This window comes from Erpetoichthys calabaricus, chromosome 4 (assembly GCF_900747795.2).
Source record: "Erpetoichthys calabaricus chromosome 4, fErpCal1.3, whole genome shotgun sequence".
Classification (NCBI taxonomy): Eukaryota; Metazoa; Chordata; class Cladistia; order Polypteriformes; family Polypteridae; genus Erpetoichthys; species Erpetoichthys calabaricus.
This window is the reverse complement of record NC_041397.2, coordinates 133,771,919-133,793,487: the sequence shown is the minus strand read 5'-3', so window position 1 is coordinate 133,793,487 and position 21,569 is coordinate 133,771,919. Positions and strand designations below refer to the sequence as shown.

General features: G+C 37.2%; 1 protein-coding gene across 1 annotated transcript in view; it reads left to right on the top strand.

The window, feature by feature from the left end:
* Positions 1-21,569, top strand: part of ace2 (angiotensin I converting enzyme 2) — a 104,843-nt gene that overhangs the window by 17,866 nt on the left and 65,408 nt on the right. The window contains exons 3-7 of the mRNA XM_028799807.2: positions 3,079-3,163; positions 4,588-4,731; positions 8,264-8,376; positions 12,886-12,991; positions 15,918-16,015. Coding sequence (XP_028655640.1) covers positions 3,079-3,163; positions 4,588-4,731; positions 8,264-8,376; positions 12,886-12,991; positions 15,918-16,015 — 546 coding nt within the window. The remainder of the gene's footprint in view (positions 1-3,078; positions 3,164-4,587; positions 4,732-8,263; positions 8,377-12,885; positions 12,992-15,917; positions 16,016-21,569) is intronic.

Below are 21,569 nucleotides of genomic sequence, written 5' to 3'. Positions count from 1 at the left end.
AACAGTTAAAGAAACATCTAATCACACAGCCTTGGATTCACTTTGATAAATAGGAAGTTTCACTGGAGGACTCAGAATAGGCAACATTGAAGTCTATAAACACACATTTAATAATAGCAGTAAAAGCAACAGTGGCTACACTCCTAAACTGTGTGCATGGACACTTTTAGCATCGCATTCATGAGAGCAAACATCCTTGCACTATGTCCTTCTGTTTACTGCATTTAAGCCAACGCTGTACATGTCTGTATAACACACCCTAAATTCCAGCATTTGCAGGCTGAGTAGATATCTTATCAAAATTGTTTTTTTTTTTATGATTTGATTATTTATTTACAAAATTGTAACAGACATAGAGTATGTGTTTTCTTCCTTGTCTTAGCATGAATTTATCCCAATCTCTGAACCTTTAAACCTGTTTTCTTTAAAATGTTTTTAATCACTTCATTTATCAAGAGCTTTGATGCCCTCTTTTGTAATGTTTTTCAAGTTTTTGGTCATCATCTTTGGTGTAGATGGCTTTCTATGTTAGTTAAGAACTTTGAATTTGTTGACCTGCTGCATGAGGTACTCCCAATGAGTTCACTGAAGCAGGCTTCTAAAATAAACATTTTTCCTTGTGTTTTACATACAACATAAGATACTATAGAATTTCTTTATTTTAATTTACATATCACAATCTACTTCATCATAAAATGGAGCATATTATGTAGCTTCTTGCCTCTAGGTAAGGTATCACTTTAGAGAAAATCAATAGCACTTCTTTAAAAGGATTATAGAAAACTGTAATATCGTCTAGCTTCTATTTTAATTGTTAATTTAGTTAATTATTTCTATTGCATAATAAATGATGTATAATGTAAGGGCAGTTGAAGATCCTGTAAATCTTGAACTCCACAATGCAAAGAACAAAGAGTTGGAGGAGCCTGTATACCATTATTAATCCAGATCTTCACCCAAATAAACAGTTAATCCCTAACCCAAGTGTTAACACCTAGACAATCAAACATGGAATGAGCTAGGGCCAGAACTTTTTCTTGGTCAAATACACACTTTAAAGAGGTGTCCCGGGGAGAAATTCTAGAGGGTACTTCTGGAAAACTCAAAAAAGAGCAACAGTTTGCTCTGGGGTGACTCCAAAACTGTTGACCAGCACCAGCAGACTTTCCTTGTTTGTATGAGAACAGAACTCCGAATAAGATGGTTTCAATGAAGAGTCATGATCAAAAAATTGTTGACGACAGAGAGAAAACACTGATCACAGAAAAAATGTTAGGGCACCAATCAGGTCGCTCTTTTAATCTTTTGCCAAGTCCAAACAACTTGATGGCACATAGAATAATAACAAAATGTAAAATAATAAAGTAAAGTAATCAGCCAGGTTCGAGGCTGTGTAGAGCAATCAGTACTTGAGCAGGAGCTCCTTTCTTTGGTTCAGAATGAAGTGATGCAGGCTGGGAGCATCTTTGCTTTATACTGGTGGGACCAGAAGGGGCAGGGTCACTTGCCCTCAGTGGGCGGTTTCTCAGGGCTGTGAGAGAAAACATAGATGATGCAGTTAGCAACAGTGGCCCCTCATGTCCCAGAGTGGTAGTGCTTACGTCCAAAGTGCTTGGAAGGACAGCATGACAATATACCTGAAAACCTGATTGGTAACTATTTTCTTTAAAAAAAATCTACAAAAATACTTTAAAAAAGTATTTTGTTAAGCTGGGAAATCAGTTAGAGCAATATACAGTATATGAATAGGTATAAACCAGAATATATTGTGACACGTGAGTCACTGTCTTACACCCCAAAAACACAAGGCTGAGTCTCAATCTTCAGAACGATCGGCTTTATTAACAACTTCAAACAGGAACAGCAAGAATATTTATTGAACCGGGAGCTACCACTCTATAATGCACAAACACAACAAGCAAGCAGTGATTTCATTAATCATTCCACCTTGGCTCCCTCCTTCAGACCAGGCACTGAAAATCCTCCTCCTCAGGTTGATCCGGGGCTGTGGATCTGTGATTGGGATTGGATCACCCTGGAGGAGAGAGAACAAAGAGAAAACTGGCCAGGTCTTTGGCTGAATTAAAATACTCCCCCATATCGGTGATCGGTCCCTGGCTGACGGAGACTCTGCGTGAAGAGCTGTGAGCGAACTCGTTTTTGCGGTGATGAGTTTTCTATGGCTGATGGACACTCTACTGTGTGACTGGGCCACGAAGGCACTGTTGAAGCAGGACGTGTAGCACGGCGGAGCTGAATGCACATCACAATATAAATATTGCTTTTCAGATACAGCAGGTAAGAGCATAAGAAGTCAGTGTGTGGCACATATAAACATTGTATCTACCAGACTTCCCTCATGCTATACTTGCATAAATGCCTGAAAGGCCCCTTCCAATATTTAATATCTAGCTGTCCAGCAATCAGTTCTTAAGCTATAATTGATGCAGGTACACATATACGTTTCAGGGATAAGCAGTATTTTCAGGATTCCGTTTGCATACAAATAAAAATGTAAGTAGATACAACTTATATGTGTATCTGCTAAATTACATTAATTATCTGGCTTATTTTTTATTGAATAAAAAAATCTGTTACATGTTACTTGCCAGCTAAAGTAAGATTTATATAAGGCTGGTACTTTTTAGACAATAGATGCTTTTTCCATCACTGTATAAGTATTTCTTCGCATTCTGAATGCAATGATTCATAGAGGAGGTTTGGGCGGTGTATTCTGTTTTGCCTTCATTCCCTAGAAGGGTTACTGTTGTGTTGATCACCCATTGGCATATAAGGTTTACTTGCTTGAAGTACAAAAAAAGCAAATAGAGATAGAAAGAGATCAAGGAAAAAGATTGGCCTTTCTCTACAGATAAAAGTCATAAACTGGCAAGGTTTGAAAAGCTTGCGGATATTGCATTTACCATTCAGCCTACTATGGCTGGTTTCTCGCTTTTATACTGTTTGTTAGCTATTGTGAAAACTATGAAGCCAGTCAATATGTGACACTAATGAAGTGTAACTGCATTTAAATGCACATTTGTAATCTGCACTCTTTGTCTAATTGTTCATTGACAGCTCAATAAAATTCTGCAAGAGATGAGCAAAATCTACAGCACAGGAAAAGTGTGCAGAGGGGAATCATGTCTAACTCTAGAACCAGGTATTTAAGGTTTTGCTTATTATAAAAACAATGTTATGCTTTAAGGTACATCGACCTACTGAATATATCATGCTACACAGAACTGTAGTAGGAAAAATATTCATTAATTGAATTTTGGGAAGAAAAAAAGCATATTTTTTTTTCAGTTTTATAGAAGTGGCAGTATTAGTAAATTGAGTAACACAGGAAACATATGCCATTTATGTTTTATAATGAGACTTGAGGTCATACAGAGCTGTTGCTGGGTGAAGCCGACTGTGAAACTCTGTGTTGAATAAAGCAGTGTAGTTAAATAATAAAGCAGAAATTATAAGTGCAGGCTCAGCTTAATTCAAGAAAATAGCCAGGATTTCAGTTTTGTTAATTTTTGAAAAAGTGTTTCTTTTCAAATGTATTCTTTGCTATAATATACAATATGACACATATTATTAACACTATAAATGATATAGGTTTGTCCTATGTTTTGGTTATAACTTATTAAATAGGTATAAGGGGAACCAGTAAATATACTTAGTGTTCTAGATAAGCTATGTTATCACATCCCAAATGTAATAAAAAATATTTGATTCTTCTACAATAGAAAATAAAGATTGAGACAGAGTGAAGAATGTGACAAATTCAAAATATTATATTTTATACTTCCTTGACCAAAGTGTTGGAAAGCATGTTTAATCCCATCTCCCATTAAATATGTATAATAAATTCATATTACTACATCTATTGAATATCCATTGATGTTCATGCAATTTCAGGTTGCAAATTTACAGCCAGTCAAACAAAAATGAAGTTGAAACACACACATTTACATTTGGTCAGATTAAGAAAATGAAGAGAAGACACTAATTTGAAAGATTTCATCCCAACTGTAGGCAAATTTATGTCTGATAAATGAGGGTAATGTGTAAGTTGTATCCCTCAAAAGAAATGAAATTTTTATAGTTTAACACTAAATAGAAAAAGCTGAATGTCGGTCAGTCAGTCGGTCAGTCAGTCATTTTCTATTTAGCCATGAACAAGGTCACAGCTGGTCTGCTGCAGTCTATCCCAGCTAGCATAGGGCGCAAAGCAGAAACAAATCCTGGACAGAGCACCAGGGCAAACACACACACCAACCACACACTAGGGCCAATTTAGCACCACCAATTCACCTGCCCTGCATGTCTTTGCACTGTGAGAGGAAACCCATGCAGACATGGGGAGAACGTGCAAACTCCATGCAGAGAGGACCCAGGATTGCAGACCCTGGTCTCTTTACTGCAAAGCAGCAGTGCTACCACTGCACCACCATGTGTACTGCCCTAAGCTAAATGTGACATTTCCATTATTGATTAATATTCATCAGTTTCCATTTTATATTACATTTTTGATGATGTATCATTTAAATGTATTTTAAAGATGTTTTGTATTTTCCACTGCAAAAACAGGTCTTGAAGACATCATGGCAAACAGCACTGATTATGATGAACGTCTGGAAGTCTGGGAAGGTTGGCGGAGGGAAGTGGGAAAGAAGATGCGTCCATTGTATGAAGAATATATTGTCCTGAAAAATGAAGCTTCAAAGCTTAATGGTGATTATTAAGATATCCCTCTCTGTTACGTGAATAAAATCTTTGTAAAAAGAACACCAGGATACACGTTATACACTCTCTATTATCAGGAGACCATTTAGATTCTCAAGCTTCTTTTGCAGCTTCATCCCAGTGTCATCTGGTTATGTCAGCATAGCTTCATTTGCATACACTTTAGAAAGTGTTCACTCATGGCAACTCTAATTCATTATTATTCTAATTCTACAGTATTAGAAAATTACTTGTGATTGTCTTTAAACAATTGTTACATTTTCACATATATTTATTAATACATATTCAAAATAAAGATGCAAAAATGGTTTAATCTGCACTGCATATATTTGGTTTGGGTTCTCTTTATAATGTATCTGAATTATATAACCAGGATATGAGGACCAGGTTGCTCTCTCTCATCATTTCATTAGTAATACCTATAGAACCACTTTCCATAAGCTTGTAGTAATGGAATTTTGGAATTAAATTTATAAGAAAAAGGTTTCCCTTTTATTTTTATTTATTTATTTTTAATTTATTGATTTTATTGAAATCACACAAATAGATCAATTTTACAAGAATAGGATTGAAAACAAATCAACCTCCTACCCTGAGAAAGAGAGCATGGGGAGCAGAATAAAACTTAAACGTAGTAAAAATAAGTAAATAGATAAATTAATAAGTGAATATAGATAAATGGAGAAGGAAAAGAAAATGGGGAGAGAATCTGGTTCCTCAGTGCTTTAAAAGCTTATTCTAGAATATTATTGATTAGATCCTGCCAGGTTTTGAAAAATTTCTGCACAGATCCTCTAAGTCAGAATTTGATTTTTTCCAATTTCAAATACATAACATTAGTTACCCACTGACTTAAAGGGGAGAGTTAGGATTATTCCAGTTTAGCAAGATAATTCTGCATACCAATAGTGTAGTAAAGGCAATCACAGTTTGTTTGTCCTTCTCCACTTTAAGCCCATCTGGGAGTACACCAAACACAGCTGTTAAGGGTTTCCCTTTTAATACAAAATCAAATCAAAGTTTTGTCACATACAATTATACCCACAGTGTACACTGTATTTAAATGCTTAGTTACAGATTCACAAGAAAACTGCAAACATTATATAAAACAACTTCCCCTAGAAACATACAAGAACCTTTTGACAAATATGTTAATGGTAAAGAATATAAGACAATTTCCTAGCAGCTAGATATTCCTGTGATGGCAGTTGCAAATATTAAGGAGTTTAAGGTTAATTGGACTGTAGCCAACCTCCCTGGAAGGGGCGTCAAGAGGAAAATCAACACCAGAACTGCCCAGAATGGGCAGAATTATAGTGTGAATGCTACAAAAAAAGTCAAGGATGACTTCCAAAGAGACACAAGCTGAACTCCAAGATCAAGGTCCATCAGTGTTGCACCAACCATCTCTTTTTGAGTAATAGTGAGCTCAAGGGAACAAGACCCAGGAGAACTCCACATAAAAAAGGCAGACTGGAATTTACTAAAATGCATATTGAAAAGCCACAATATTTCTGGGAAAATATCCTTTGGGCAGATAAGACAAAAGTGGAGCTTTTTGGCAAGTCACCCCAGCTCTATGTCCACAGATGAAAAAAATAAGCTTTCTAAGAAAACACCATACCTACTGTGAAACATGGAGGTGGCTCAGTTATGTTTTGGGTCTGTTTTGCTACATCTGGTACAGGGTGCCTTGCGTCTGTTTGGAGGACAATGAAATCCCAAGACTATCAAGACAATCTGGATTGATTGCCCAGTGTCAGAAAACTGCCTCAGTCACAGGTCAAGGATCCTTCAACATTATAATGACCAAAAATACACACGCATGAATGGCTATTGAACTATTCTATAGTGTCCTTATTTGAGCCCTGATTTGACTCCTATTGAACATCAATGGAAAGAACTGAAACATGCAGTCTGGAGAAGGCACCCTTCCAACCTGACACAGCTGGAGTAGTTCGCTCAGGAAGAGTGGGCCAAACTACCTGTTATCAAGTGCAGAAGTCTCACTGAGAGCTACAGAAATAACTTGTTTGCAGTGACTGCCTCTAAAGGTTGTGCAACAAAATATTTGGTTAAGGGACTGATCATTTTTGTCCATGCCATTTGTGTTATTATTTGAAATACTCAGTTAAATCAAAACTCTAAAGTAAAGTCTGCTCTTTGTTAAATGAGGAATAAACAATGATGGGTGCCAATTACTTTTGTCAGTTTTAAGTTATTTAAGACACAATTGTGGGTTCTTCTTTTTTTATTGGGGGGGGGGGGGGGGGGGGGGGAGTGGGAAACCAACAATTCTGTCCACGTCATTTGTAGATTATTCAAAACAAGACCTTGGTTTTTTAATCACAAGGAATGGAAAGCCACACTTACAAATTATTCCTCTTTAATTTGTGTTAGTATAGAGTAATACTATTACTGTATTAAACTATGTAATCTATATAGCCTTCTTGATTCTGACTCCCTGAACTCAGATTACAACTAGATTGCAGCTATGAGTTGTGATGGTAAGTCATATTTTACTGACCATATATTTAGCTTTTCAGTTCTGTAAGTCTTTACTGGATATGCCATAGATTTAGCTTTGGAAATTTTGACTCGCCATTTCTTGTTGTAGATTTTCCTAAGCTGTATTAACAAGGAAATGATTAACGATTTCTCTTTTATCAAATGTTGTGCCATATAAATTCCATTCTTTCATTTTCTAAACAGGTTATTGACAATTCAGGGATGTGGGAAGCCTTTGGGTGTAACGTAGAAATTAATTGTGGATAAGATGATTCTTATTTACCTAATATGTAGCACAGGAAGAACCTATAAGATGTCACAAACACTGTCTTACTCGGGATTCCAATCAACATACCTGGAAATATCCATCCATCCATCCATTTTCCAACCCGCTATATCCTAACTACAGGGTCACGGGGGTCTGCTGGATCCAATCCCAGCCAACACAGGGCGCAAGGCAGGAAATAAACCCCGGGCAGAACGCCAGCCCACTGCAGTACCTGGAAATATGCAAAACTAATTTGCATATATTGTTCAAATTCTGGAGCTGCTGGGCAGCACGGTGGCGCAGTGGTAGCACTGCTGCTTCGCAGTAAGGAGACCTGGGTTCGCTTCCCAGGTCCTCCCTGCGTGGAGTTTGCATGTTCTCCCTGTGTCCGCATGGGTTTCCTCCCACAGTCGAAAGACATGCAGGTTAGGTGCATTGGTGATCCTAAATTGTGCTTGGTGTGTGTGCCCTGTGGTGGGCTGGCGCCCTGCCCAGGGATTTGTTCCTGTCTTGCACCCTGTGCTGGCTGGGATTGGCTCCAGCAGACCTCCGTGACTCTGTGTTAGGATATAGCGGGTTGGACATTGACTGACTGACTGGAGCTGCTTCAATGTATATTTGCTCTCAGTCTTCATTTTTTTCACTAAGAAAAATATGTATTTACTATGAAAGGAAAAAAAAATATGATAAAATATATACCACACTATCTGTCACTCTAAACCTCTATGTTTAATAAATTTCAAGGCTATAAAGATTATGGAGACTACTGGAGAGGAGACTATGAAACCGAAGGAGATTCTCCTTATGGCTACACTAGAGATCAGCTTAGAGAAGATGTTGGCAAAATATACAAAGAGGTAATAAACATTACTAGTGATAACATGAAATTTTAAAATCCTTTTATATCTTTGTGCTTTATTTTTGTAGAGCTAAATTTTATTAGCAGTAGTTCTGTATTATTTGACTCATTTAGTTTATACTGTACACTTTTTATGTGGCAGTATTGACCCTGTGAACCAACATACAGTATACTTGGTTTTATCCTATCTATCTATCTATCTATCTATCTATCTATCTATCTATCTATCTATCTATCTATCTATCTATCTATCTATCTATCTATCTATCTATCTATCTATCTATCTATTGTTTGTCACTGTATCTGTTTAGCTACATCATGCAATTAAATAAAGCAAAGTGCATACTGAAATATATCTATTTTTGTTTACACAAAAACTGTATAAGATATTCAGTACAATGGCACAGTGTTTACTAAGGCTGGTTTACATTCCCTATCTGAATTGAGTTTTATCTGAAGACTCAAAGATGTGTAAATCTAAATTTGGATCAGTTTACATGAGTGTGTTGTGCCATGGGCTGGTGTCCAGTCCTAAACTGGATTAAGTATTTTTGATAATGAAGGAATGGATATATGAAACACCCCTTAAGCAGCACCACTCATCAGCATTACATAATCATTAATCTACTCCTATACCTCTGCTATGCCTCACTCAGTGCTGCCCATGACTAAAAATGTAATGTTACTTCTTGTCTTTCTTGTATAAAAATTGTACTACAATGAGTCTTTACATTTTCAAAAAATGGAACAAAATATTGTACTGTAATGATTAGTGATTTATGTTTCAGGGCTATGTCATTTATTTCTTCATTGTATGCTTAGAACAATTTAAAGAAATTAATAATAATAATAATAATACTAACAATAATATGTTTTATTCATATGGCACCTATTCAGTATTTGCTATATATTATATATATTACATTATACTGTATATATATGCATATCCTCACAGGTGGTGCAGTGGTAGTGCTGCTGCTTTGCAGTAAGGAGATTGTGGGTTCGCTTCCCGGGTCCTCCCTGTGTGGAGAACGCTTTGAGTAGTGAGAAAAGTGCTATATAAATATAAAGAATTATTATATAGCACATATCATCTCTCTAACAAAGCTTAGATGTTTAACAAACATTCAAAATGAACAATAGGAAAAATGAACAGAAAGAAAAATCAAATCCAAAACATGGGATACAAAATAATATCAGCACAGAACACTAAATAAAAGATAAATACTGGAAGCACAAACTTCTGAATTAGAGTAAGAGACAATAAACAGGAATACAATACAAAATACTGTGATAAAACCATTCACAAATAACATTCACATAATTTGTAATTCAATGCATATCATTCTGAGCACTTTGACAGAGAGGGTGAACTAAAAGAAAGGGTCAGAACGATTTCCTGAACAAATGTGTTTTAAGTTTTCTTTTTAAGGTAATGAATTGACTTATTAATTTAGAGAGGCCTTTCCATAGCTTTGGTGTATTTTGGCTGAAGACTCCTTTACCTACTGTATAGAGCACAGGTAAGTTTGGATCACAAGACTGGAAGTATGAGTGGTGCTTAGTGGGAAGACAGGAGTGTAGGGATAGAGAAGGTTACTAATGCAGTCCAATGCAAGGCCATTTAAATAGTATATTCAGTTCTATAAGATACAGGGGTGCAAGTGAACTCTTACAGTTAAGGCAACTGAACCTCAGATAAAAGATTAGAAAGGACAACTTTTCTTAAGATGAGTTTAAATGGCAATTAGCATATTGGTTTTGTTGCAGTTTCATTTTAAAGAGTTATGCTCTATCCAGCTTTTAATTTCACTGAGGCAAGTTGTGAGCTGAAAAATCTCTGATGACCATTTACTTTTAATACTGAAATAGATCTAAGTATCATTCACATAAAAATAACAACCCAGTCCAAAGTTACCAAAAATATGAGCAAGGGGAAGCATTTGGACACAGAGCTGCAATGGGCTGAAGACAGAGACTTGAGGAACTCCTTCTGTGACTTTTGCTAAGCTGGAACTTCAGTCACCATGACAAGCAAACTCTTGCCTTTTAGTTAGATAAGACTTGAACCACTGGAGAGCAGTGCCAGAAACACCCAGAATGTTCTCCATTCTGGACGGTAGAATATCATGCTTGACAGTATTGAATGCCGCACAAAGATCTAACAAAATAAATGTACTGATCTGTTCAGAGTCTGCTGCCCTAAGCAAGTCATTAGTTACCTAAAGCAAAGCAGTTTCACAGCTGTGCTGTGCTGTTGAAAAAATACTGGTGATTTGGAAAGTCTCAGCACACCTGAGAACTTTAGATAGAAAAGGTAAGTGAGAGATAGGCCAAAAATCATTCATTTGAAATTGTTAACATTGGGTATTCAGACAGAAAAATTATGTCACCTGAAAATGTTCTTTACTTCTTGTACATTATTAAGTAAAGATAAAAATGACATAAACCGAGACAAATACATAAGTCCAAATGAAATGTTGAGGTCCCAACAGGGTCAGCCCGTTTAGTGAAACAATTAATTCAGCCAAAAATGGCAGGTGAACTGAGGCACAAAAGATAATAAAAATTGTGTCTCCTGTTGGATAAAACGATAAGGCTCTGAAGAACATTCAGGCTTCTGGTTGGAGCTCCATCCAGTGTGTTGCTTTTACGCAAATTATATGCATCCTTCTTGGAGCGCCCTGCTCTTACCGTCCTGAAAATGGAAGGAGCAGAGTCAGCTTCCCACATTGGGTGTGTTCTTGAAGTTGTGGTTCGGAAAGAGACAAGATGATCAGTGCCAGCACCCCCTTGTGTCTCATAGTGACACATGTATGACAGAGGGTACATGTAAAAAACAAACTATTACATACACAGTACAGAGTATATAATATACACGCACACATGCACACACACACACACTACCAGTCAAAACTTTGGAAAACACTCAAAAATTTTCATGGTTTTGATAGACATTGACACCTTTTTTAACAATATGCCTTTAAATTATTTTTAAAATAGAGCTAAGACATTATTAGTGTCTCTAATGGCTATTACTCTTTGATATGACTGATTTTTAATCTATTATTCAACAAATGACTGCTATGCCTCATTTTCAACAGCCATTCCTTCAATGTACCTATCTTTTTAAGTTAGTTTAATGGAATTTTGAGATTTATATGTATGTTTATATATACTGTATATGAACACAGTGTATGTAGTGTTGTCATGTATTCATTTTTCCTTTTCTGTTTTCTTACACCATTCTTTTTTCTTATTTGTACTAATGTATGTAATTCTGGTCTATGGACAATGTAAGTGTTATAGTTAAACAAACAGTTTACAGTTCTGGCTAGACAATCTCTCATCCTTTCAAGAGTACAAAAAGCCTTTAGAAACAATAACTCTACCGTGATGTTTCATCATTTCCATCCTCATCACTATTTTGTAAATTTTTTTGTAATCTCTCTAATCATTTCATTATATACAGGTAAAAATAATAATGTGAAGAAATCACAAGATCCACAAAAAAGGTTTGGGGTAGCCACCCCATATGCTTGAAAATTATTGAGAAAATTAAGCAAAATAGTGTCTTTTCAGACTGAGCACAATACAGAAGTGAATTGCAGTACACAAAATGGTGCTTATATATAGTCAGAGCAGGAAGCGATGTTAGTAGAGCCGGGACCGGAAATGAGGTCAGTAGCGCTAGGATTGGAAGTGAGGTTGTCAGGTGGAACTTCCATCTGATGGTCTGCAGAAGACGAACAGAGAGAAATCATTATCTGACAGTGCCAACCCCTGGTCTGGCTGATAATCTCACTTATTTGAGCCCATAAACTGTCTCCTAATCACATATGTGTGACACAGTTAAGTGAGAAATTGCATTTTGCGATATTACAATGATGACTATGAAATTTTTCAAAGTATGTGAAAGCAGCACATGGCCATTTCATAGCATAACCGTCAATCTGTGGACTTTTCTACCTACCGCTATATCCAACTAAAAATCAACATGGCTAGCTATGTGGCTGCATATAAAAATAAAGAATCTAAACAGATTCTTAGTCAGGTACATAATCGACTTCTTAGCTAGTACCATTTGCAAAAAAAAAAAAAAAAAAAACAGTTACAGACACCTTTTAAGCTTAAACCAAGTATCTTTTGGCTTTCTTGTATTTTTTTCTTTTTTTTTTTGTTGCTAAATTTCTACAATAATTTCTTTGGCCTGTTATACTAATTATGTATTTCAACTTACTTGGATTCTTAAAGTCACTTTTTCCTCGTATGTTAGGATTGTTTGTAAAGCACTTATAGAGTACTGTACCTTTTTCTTTAAAGGTATTATTTTAGATTTCAGTCCATCAGAGTAACAAAAACAATCTAAATGAAATATGTTAAAATGTGGAACATGGATGTACTATTTTGTTTAGAATAAGATTCAGAACAATAACATTTAAGTGACATTTTTAAGTACCTTATTTTTATTACGTATGGTTAATAACAACTTGTTCTTTTTGTTCAGATACTTCCCCTATACAAGCAACTGCATGCATATGTGAGAGCTATGCTGAGTAAGGCTTACCCAGGACATCTCAATAACCGAGGGGGTCTTCCAGCTAATTTACTTGGTAAGATGATAAAACTCACTCAACACAGTAAGACCTTCCATCTTGATGAAAGCGTTTTTTTTTACTTTTTTTACTTTTTACAGTTTTTAAACTAGAAATATGGTTTACTTTAAACTAGCTACAATGGTGATAATGTTGAATAATGATGTACCAGAATAATTTTATAAGTAAAAGATTATAAATTTCGTACGTATGACCAGCCCATTTCGGATCTCATATGTACTGTTTCTTCAAAGGATCATTAATTTAAATCTATTGATATAAACCAGACACTTCTTTTAAATAACATGAGGAGAATATGTAGTATCAATAGTCTAAGTTTGTAGCACTGTTTCACTCCATAAGTGTCAAAATATTTGGTATATGGATTAAGCAACATAACATAAGTAACATTGGGGCACACACTATGCCAGAAGCAGGCTTTAGAGGTTTGGAGTACAAATCTGAATATTCTGCTTCAGCCTCACTACAAACCAAAAGTGAGGGTCCTACCTGCAACCACACGCTCATTCAGAAAGTGGACCTCGGAGGCTGAGAATGCTCTGAGAGAATGTTTTGGAACTACAGACTGGGATATCCTGCAGGGATCACATAGTGAGAACATTGAGGAAGTTGTTGACTGCACTATGACTACATCAACTTCTGTATGGACATTGTAGTTCCAGTAAGAAATGTACGCTGCTATGCTAACAACAAGCCATGGATTACAAGTGACATCAAGGGCCTTTTGAACCAGAAGAAAAGGGCTTTTAAAGACGGTGATCAGCATGATCTCAAGCACGTGCAGAAGGAACTCCAAGTCCAGCTCAGGGCAGCGAAGGAGCAGTACAGGAGAAAGCTGGAGCAGAAGTTGCAGAATAACAGCTTGAAGGAAGTGTGGGATGGGATAAAGATCATCACTGGCTGCAGCTCGAAGCGGGGTACCACCATCGAGAGAGACGTGAAGAGAGCAAACCAAATGAACAACTTCTTTAACAGGTTTGACCACCCTAACCCACTCTCACTCTCACCTCGGAGTACTGCACCCTCCACACATCCTTCTGCTGATACCAGAATAGGAGAGACATCCCCACCCATAATTACAACAGCGCAAGTGAGCAGAGAGCTGAGGAGACTTTGTACCAGCAAAGCAGCGGGTCCAGATGGAGTATCACCACGACTGCTGAAGGTCTGTGCATCGGAGCTGGGGGGTCCTCTACAGCGCATCTTCAACCTGAGACTGGAACAGGGGAGAGTCCCGAGGCTTTGGAAAACATCTTGCATCACCCCAGTCCCAAATGTATCACGTCCTAGTGAGCTGAATGACTTCCGGCCTGTTGCTATGACATCACATGTGATGAAGACCATGGAGAGGCTGCTGCTTCACCACCTGAGGCCACAGGTTCAACACGCCCTCGACCCTCTGCAGTTTGCATATCAGGAGAAGGTGGGAGCGGAGGATGCCATCATTTATATGCTACATCAATCCCTCTCTCACTTGGACAGAGGCAGTGGTGCAGTAAGAACTATGTTTCTAGACTTCTCTAGCGCCTTCAACACAATCCAACCTCTGCTCCTTAGGGACAAGCTGACAGAGATGGGAGTAGATTCATACCTGGTGGCATGGATCGTGGATTATCTTAAAGACAGACCTCAGTATGTGCGTCTTGGGAACTGCATGTCTGACATTGTGGTCAGCAACACAGGAGCGCCACAGGGGACTGTACTTTCTCCCATCCTGTTCAGCCTATATACATCGGACTTCCAACACAACTCGGAGTCCTGTCACATGCAAAAGTTCGCTGATGACACGGCTATCGTGGGCTGCATCAGGAGTGGGCAGGAGGAGGAGTATAGGGACCTAATCAATGACTTTGTTAAATGGTGCGACTCAAACCATCTACACCTGAACACCAGCAAAACCAAGGAGCTGGTGGTGGATTTTAGGAGGCCCAGACCCCTCATGGACCCCGTGATCATCAGAGGTGACTGTGTGCAGATGGTGCAGACCTATAAATACCTGGGAGTGCAGCTGGATGATAAATTGGACTGGACTGCCAATACTGATGCTCTGTGTAAGAAAGGACAGAGCCGGTTATACTTCCTTAGAAGGCTGGCGTCCTTCAACGTCTGTAATAAGATACTGCAGATGTTCTATCAGATGGTTGTGGAGAGCGCCCTCTTCCACGCGGTGGTGTGCTTCACGCCTAGACAAACTGGTGAGGAAGGCAGGCTCTATTGTTGGCATGGAGCTGGACAGTTTGACATCTGTGGCAGAGCGACGGGCACTCAGCAGGCTCCTATCAATTATGGAAAATCCACTGCATCCACTAAACAGTGTCATCTCTAGACAGAAGAGCAGCTTCAGTAACAGACTGCTGTCACTGTCCTGCTCCACTGACAGACTGAGGAGATCGTTCCTCCCCCAAACTATGCGACTCTTCAATTCCACCCGGGGGGGTAAACGTTAACATTATATAAAGTTATTGTCTGTTTTTACCTGCATTATTATCAATCTTTAATTTAATATTGTTTTTTTTGTATCAGTAAGGTGCTGCTGGAGTAAGTGAATTTCCCCTTGGGATTAATAAAGTATCTATCTATCTATCTCTATCTATCCTTTAAACCCCCAAAAGACTGCATCTGCTGTTTTTAGAGACCAAGGAAAAGGCTATAAAAATATACATTAAAAAACAGAAACACAAATATCAACCAGAGTCGTAGGTAAAAAAAAAGAAAAAAAAGAGTTTTGAATTGTCAATATGGTTCTTAATTTACTCATTGTTGATTCCATGTGTTTCTTAGGTGCCATTTATATTCTGTACATTTTATAATGTCTGTATTCAGAATCCCTTTTTGTCTTATTTATCTCATAGCTTTTGCTACTATAATATTATATATTAAGCTATATTACATTTTTTAAAGATTGCTTTTGTTTAATTTGTAGGTGATATGTGGGGAAGATTTTGGACAAACTTGTATGGTTTATCTATACCCTTCATTGGAAAGGAAGACATAGATGTGACTTCAGCCATGGATGGAAAGGTAAGCATTGTTTGTTTCATTTTATGTTTAATCTTTCGCCCTTAATTGGTTACTGATTAGTGATTCTAGCTAAACATTTCTTAGATAATCCGATTGCACAACATGCGCTTAAGGCCTGATGCTTAGCAAATAATTTAATTATACCTGACATCCAAAACAAAACCAGTTTAGTTTTTCACAACAGAAGATGGGGCATACTATGATGGAAATCTGTAATATAGTGTGGTATCAAAAGAACTGTTAACTTTGAGGAAGCTGGCCCGGACACAGACAGGTAGACATGTTTAAAGCACCACCACACGTTTATTCACAGCTATTATCTACAAGGGAACACAGCACACAACCCCAAAACTCCCCAAAAGTCCAGTCCTCACAATGCCAATGTCTTTGCCTCTTCAGGTCCGCCTCCACTCCTCTCCACCAAGACTTTGTCCTCTGCACTCCCGACTCCAGCCACTGAACGGCGGCCCCTTTTATAATCACCCGGAAGCACTTCAGCTGTCCCTGGTTGTCTTTCCCCCAGCACTTCCGGGTGTGGTGGAAGTGTTGAGGACCAGGGCTTTCCAGGCATCGGGGAGCTCCCTGGCGGTGACCACGGGCCCCTATAGGGTTGAGCTTCCAAGCTCAGTTCCCGTGGTCCCCAAAGCCACCAGGGCGGTCGCCCCCTCGCGGTCTGGAGGAGGCGTAATCCCTCCTCCGGTCCTTCTGGGCATCCCGGCTGGGTGCCACCCCCAGCTGCTTGCCACTACTGTAACTTACATTCTTGTTAAGTTATACTTCACTGATCCTCAATTTTCTCATGTAACTAGTTCCGGTTACATGGTGCTTATGTTTATCCAGGCAACAATAATGAATTCTCTTGTTCATGCTTTGGGCATAGCTGACAAAGTACATGTTATGAACAGACAAAACGTATATCAGTAGAAAGAAAGAAAGAAAGAAAGAAAGAAAGAAAGAAAGAAAGAAAGAAAGAAAGAAAGAAAGAAAGAAAGAAATGCTTTTTTTGAGTTTTTAATTTAACTTTATTAATCATTAATCAACAATGTCGTAACTGAAAAAAAAACAAAGAAAAGCCCAACTCATCCCAAAAAGAAAACAATATTTAATTTGCAAACTGCCTCATGCACAACACTAGAGATACCCTGGAGGACCAGACTTGGGGGTGCAGAGACACCGGGGTCAGCTTGACCGAATTTCTATAGACTAAAAGAACTGGAGCCTCATGTGTAACACCGTGCATAGAATTCACACTAAAACATGGCATGTGGACAAAAGTGGATATTCAGATGCACAAAACCATGTGTAAACCAACTTCCACACACTTCAGCTCCATAAATCCTGGTTAGCGTGAAAAGTACTCCTTCCATAATTTTGCATATTTTAATGTGCAAATCAATATAAAATTTCACTTGTTCAGCATTTGCTTAAAAGACAATGGCAAAAGCATGTGAAAAAAAAAGTGGAGGCAAGGAAAAACATTCTATTTGTTGGTTTAAGCAGTGGTATAAACAAAAAAAGGAAGTTGATCGAGTGATACAGAGTGGCGGAGAAACTCGAAACTTCAAGTTCAGAAAGTCGCACAGTGCGCAAAATACAAAAAGAAGTGGTCAGATATCAAAGTCGCTGTGAAAAGGCGAGTCGTAGCCCACCATCTGAGTGCAATAGGGTATAGAGAAAAGCAAAAAAAAAAACAGGGACACAGTGAAAAAAAAGTAGAAATGTCCACTTTAATCTCGTAGTTTATTTTGTCATTAAAGTAGAATGTTGTAAACTTCATCTTAAAATCAATGTTTAATTTTCTAGAGTTTTTCAGATTCCATCGTAACTAAAGTAGCACGTCAAATGCTTTGAATTCTGTGTTCTTCTATGTGCCTTCCATGGACCATTATATTGTTACAGGTTGATTACAATCAGATGCCTTAAATTTATAAACGACATGCAGTTAATTTCAATGTATTTAATAAATGCCATGTCAGGGATATGAATCTAAAAAAGAAAGGGAAACCACACAGGAACAGTAGCACTAATTTGATGCTGGGTGCCACCAGTTTGCAATACCAAGCAGAAAACATGCATACGCAATGGATTATACTGCCGTGAAAATGTTCGTGGCTTTATGCCAATTTTAGCTTTTATACATCACAATGTGAGCATGGTAATGGGCATACGCAACATTTTTGTGTGGACGCACCGTTTATAGATGAGACCCCTCGTGATTTGTAATTACTGTTAATTCGTATGTCTCACAGATTCAAACCTCGCAGACAAATGTCCTTTCTGTGGAGAAAGACTGTTTTCTTTTCTTTTCTGCCTTAGACTTTGACTTCTTTTAAAAAACTCTGTTTTTAGTGTTCTTAACTTGACTTTCAATGATTGTGTATTTAATTATAGTGTCACCGACAATAAGAATAATCTGATTTGGAATTTCCCCATAGGACAAGTCAAGCTGGCTATTTATAAATCAAGAAAAGAGAAAGTCAAATCAAATAGACAGTGTGACATTGGGCAAAACTGGGCAATAAGCAATTTTCAGCAAGCCTTGGCAAGTTAACATCCCATGGACCTCTGACTGGTACTGCAATACAAAAATAGGACCAGAATAGAACTCTCAAAACAGATCAAAAAAGAGAGAACACTAAGAATAGTTTGAAGAATATGATAAGAATATCACAAGAATTCAGACTGAGAAGCAGAAGGCATTTCTTTCATGGCTATATGACATGTATCCCAGTTTAAAACAAGACATCTTCAAGCATCTCCATACTCAGGCACCGACTGCACTTTGCAGAATGCAGGTCAAGTAATAGAAACATAGGAAGTACAGAACTTCCGTAAAATCTTGCATATAATGCGCACTCAGCCCAAACTTTTCAGGTAAAAAAAGAAATTCATATATAATGCACACCATTAACTTTTCAAAATTTTATTAAAATTGCAGTCATTTTTTAAACAAAATTTAAAGTAATAACAATTATTATAATTATTTTTATTTAAATTAGGTAAATGGGTAAATTACATTTTTAACAATACTTATCATAAGCAGTAGATAAGTACCTTAGGTAAAATGTTTTTAATTTGCAAGATTTTATTTTAATTTGTGTACAATTTTTTTTACAAAAGCTACCTATAGGTAATAACAATCATTACCCAATCAAAAATACGTAACTCTAAATATCTTTATATCTAACTGGAAGAACAGTCATCATCAGTGTGAGAAGTCCTACTGCTGAGAAGTCCATCTAGTGATGTCGATACTATTGCCATTGATACAATCGTAATAAATTTCATCATCATTATCTTCATATGATGACACCTGTTTATCCTCCCACAAAACATCATCCTTGCTGCCGTCAAGATTATTAGAAATAGAACATTTGAGGAAACCATTTTAAATTATAGATACATGTAATTCATACCAAGCCGCAGTTTTCCATTCGGCCAGTTCGGAGGGAGTTGGCTGATGCATACGGCCACCAGCAGTAAATGTGTGATTAGTGTCACTTAAATATGCATTCCATTCACCATGGATAGGTCATCAGGTTACTGACATAAACATTTAAAGGTTGTAATAGACAAGTTATGGCACCTGGAATAATAACAAGATCAAATTTTGTTTTCTTAAGTTCCTACTTTATAGATCAATGTATATAACTTGTCTATTCATATGTGAAATATGTACTGTATATTCAATGTATGTAACTAGTCAAGCACCAACACAGAAAGCTGTTTCCTTAGACCACCGGGACATTTTGCCTACATTTTAACTGGTCATTGGTTAATGCTTTATCCATCCATCCTTTAGAGTGAACACAAATTTGTACCCCAATTGGAAATTTTATTCCTTTGGGTAGAGTTTTTCTCTTAAAAATTATGAAAAGCAGCAGCTTTCCTGCATCTGCAGTGCATGCTAACATAATGTTAATTGAGACTTGTCATGTCCAATTGTATGTACAGACAGTTTTTGTGCCTATTTTGTCTACAGTGCTGTCGAAAGACATAAATGCAAAGAATTATTATTATTATTATTATTATTATTATTATTATTGCTATTATATAAAAAAATCAAGGTGTCTAATTGCCGTTTTCAATCTGTACAGGATCAAATGTGTGTTCATTTCTCAATTTGATACTGTGCTTATAGAATTCTAGGAGCTTTGTTTCGTAGTCATCTAATAGACGTTGTGCGATGGTAGATCTTCTATGAACTGAAAGACCATGTTGCTTCATAAAAAGAACTGCCCATCTATAGGACGCTTTAAAACTCTGCTACCATCACAAAAGATTTTTTAGGTTCCAAAGCTTTAAGTCTGATTTCAATACATAAAACACTGCTTCCCTGTAGCCACCTATCTGTTATCCAGTCCATTTATTCTTTTTCTATGTCTGGAAAACTTCGTGGGGCCCACGATTTGCCTTTTTAGTAGGCAATGCTTACTAAAAAATCATTGTTTGGGTATCATAATTGGATATTTGGCTCAGGAATGCAAAAGCGATGACTTGCTGCCTGATTGCTGTTAGTTTCTGCATATTTTATTACTAACAGCTTTTCTGCTGCAGCATAACTTCTATTTGATTTCATTTTAAGGGATTAAAATACCAGATAGTATTAAAATTATTACCTACTGAAGGAAATGATGACCACGTACCTACTACTATCAAGTCCGTTGATCAAATCGAAATTACCCACTGTAATGCGGTATAATGCGCATACGACCTGAGCAGTTAGTAAAAGATGAGCATCGACATCTGAAGTGAGAGGGGAGGAATGTAACACAGCTCCACCCAACAGTGAAGTGGTACCACAGATGGAACCAAAAACTTTATATACATAATGAATTCAAGTACCTCCATTCCTACTGTGTGGGCTTATTAAAAATAACTAATTAAAATTATGTCTCATGTATAATGTGCTCCTCCAATTTTTAGCAAACTAAAATGAGCGAAAATTGTGTGCGTTATATACAACATTTTTACGGTATGCCAATACCAAAAACTTAATGTTTTTTTGTGCTACTAAGGTAAGCTACTACTTTTCTGTCAGCATAGGGCAGAAGAACAGCCTCAATGAGAAGTTGAAAGAGAGCTCAACAGGCCCTCTACTTTAGATTAGGCCATCTTAGACATCACTAGGATCCTCCAGAACCCACTGTGAAGTTTAGAGTGAAACTTAATATTTTACTTCACACAATCCATTTGTGAAATAAATTGTATTTCATTTCCTGTGAAATTCATGCCATCACATAAGAAGAAAGGCATTTAGTTCCAGCCTGGAAAGGTTTTAATGCATTAATTCTGCATGCACCAACATGTCATTTACCATTTAAATAAAGCTCTTTAGCAAAAAATGAAATTACTGTAGGTGTGCATATCCTCAAATAGGATAAGGCATTTTCTAGGTAATGGTTGGGGGCTGGGTTGACAGATATGGATTTTAATGTAGTGACTTTACCTGTGAATAAAAATAGTAATGCCCATGATACATGTTATTATGTTGTTGTGTGTAAAATATGCAGTAGTTACTAAAAAAATGTACTTCACCATGGGTATGTCGATG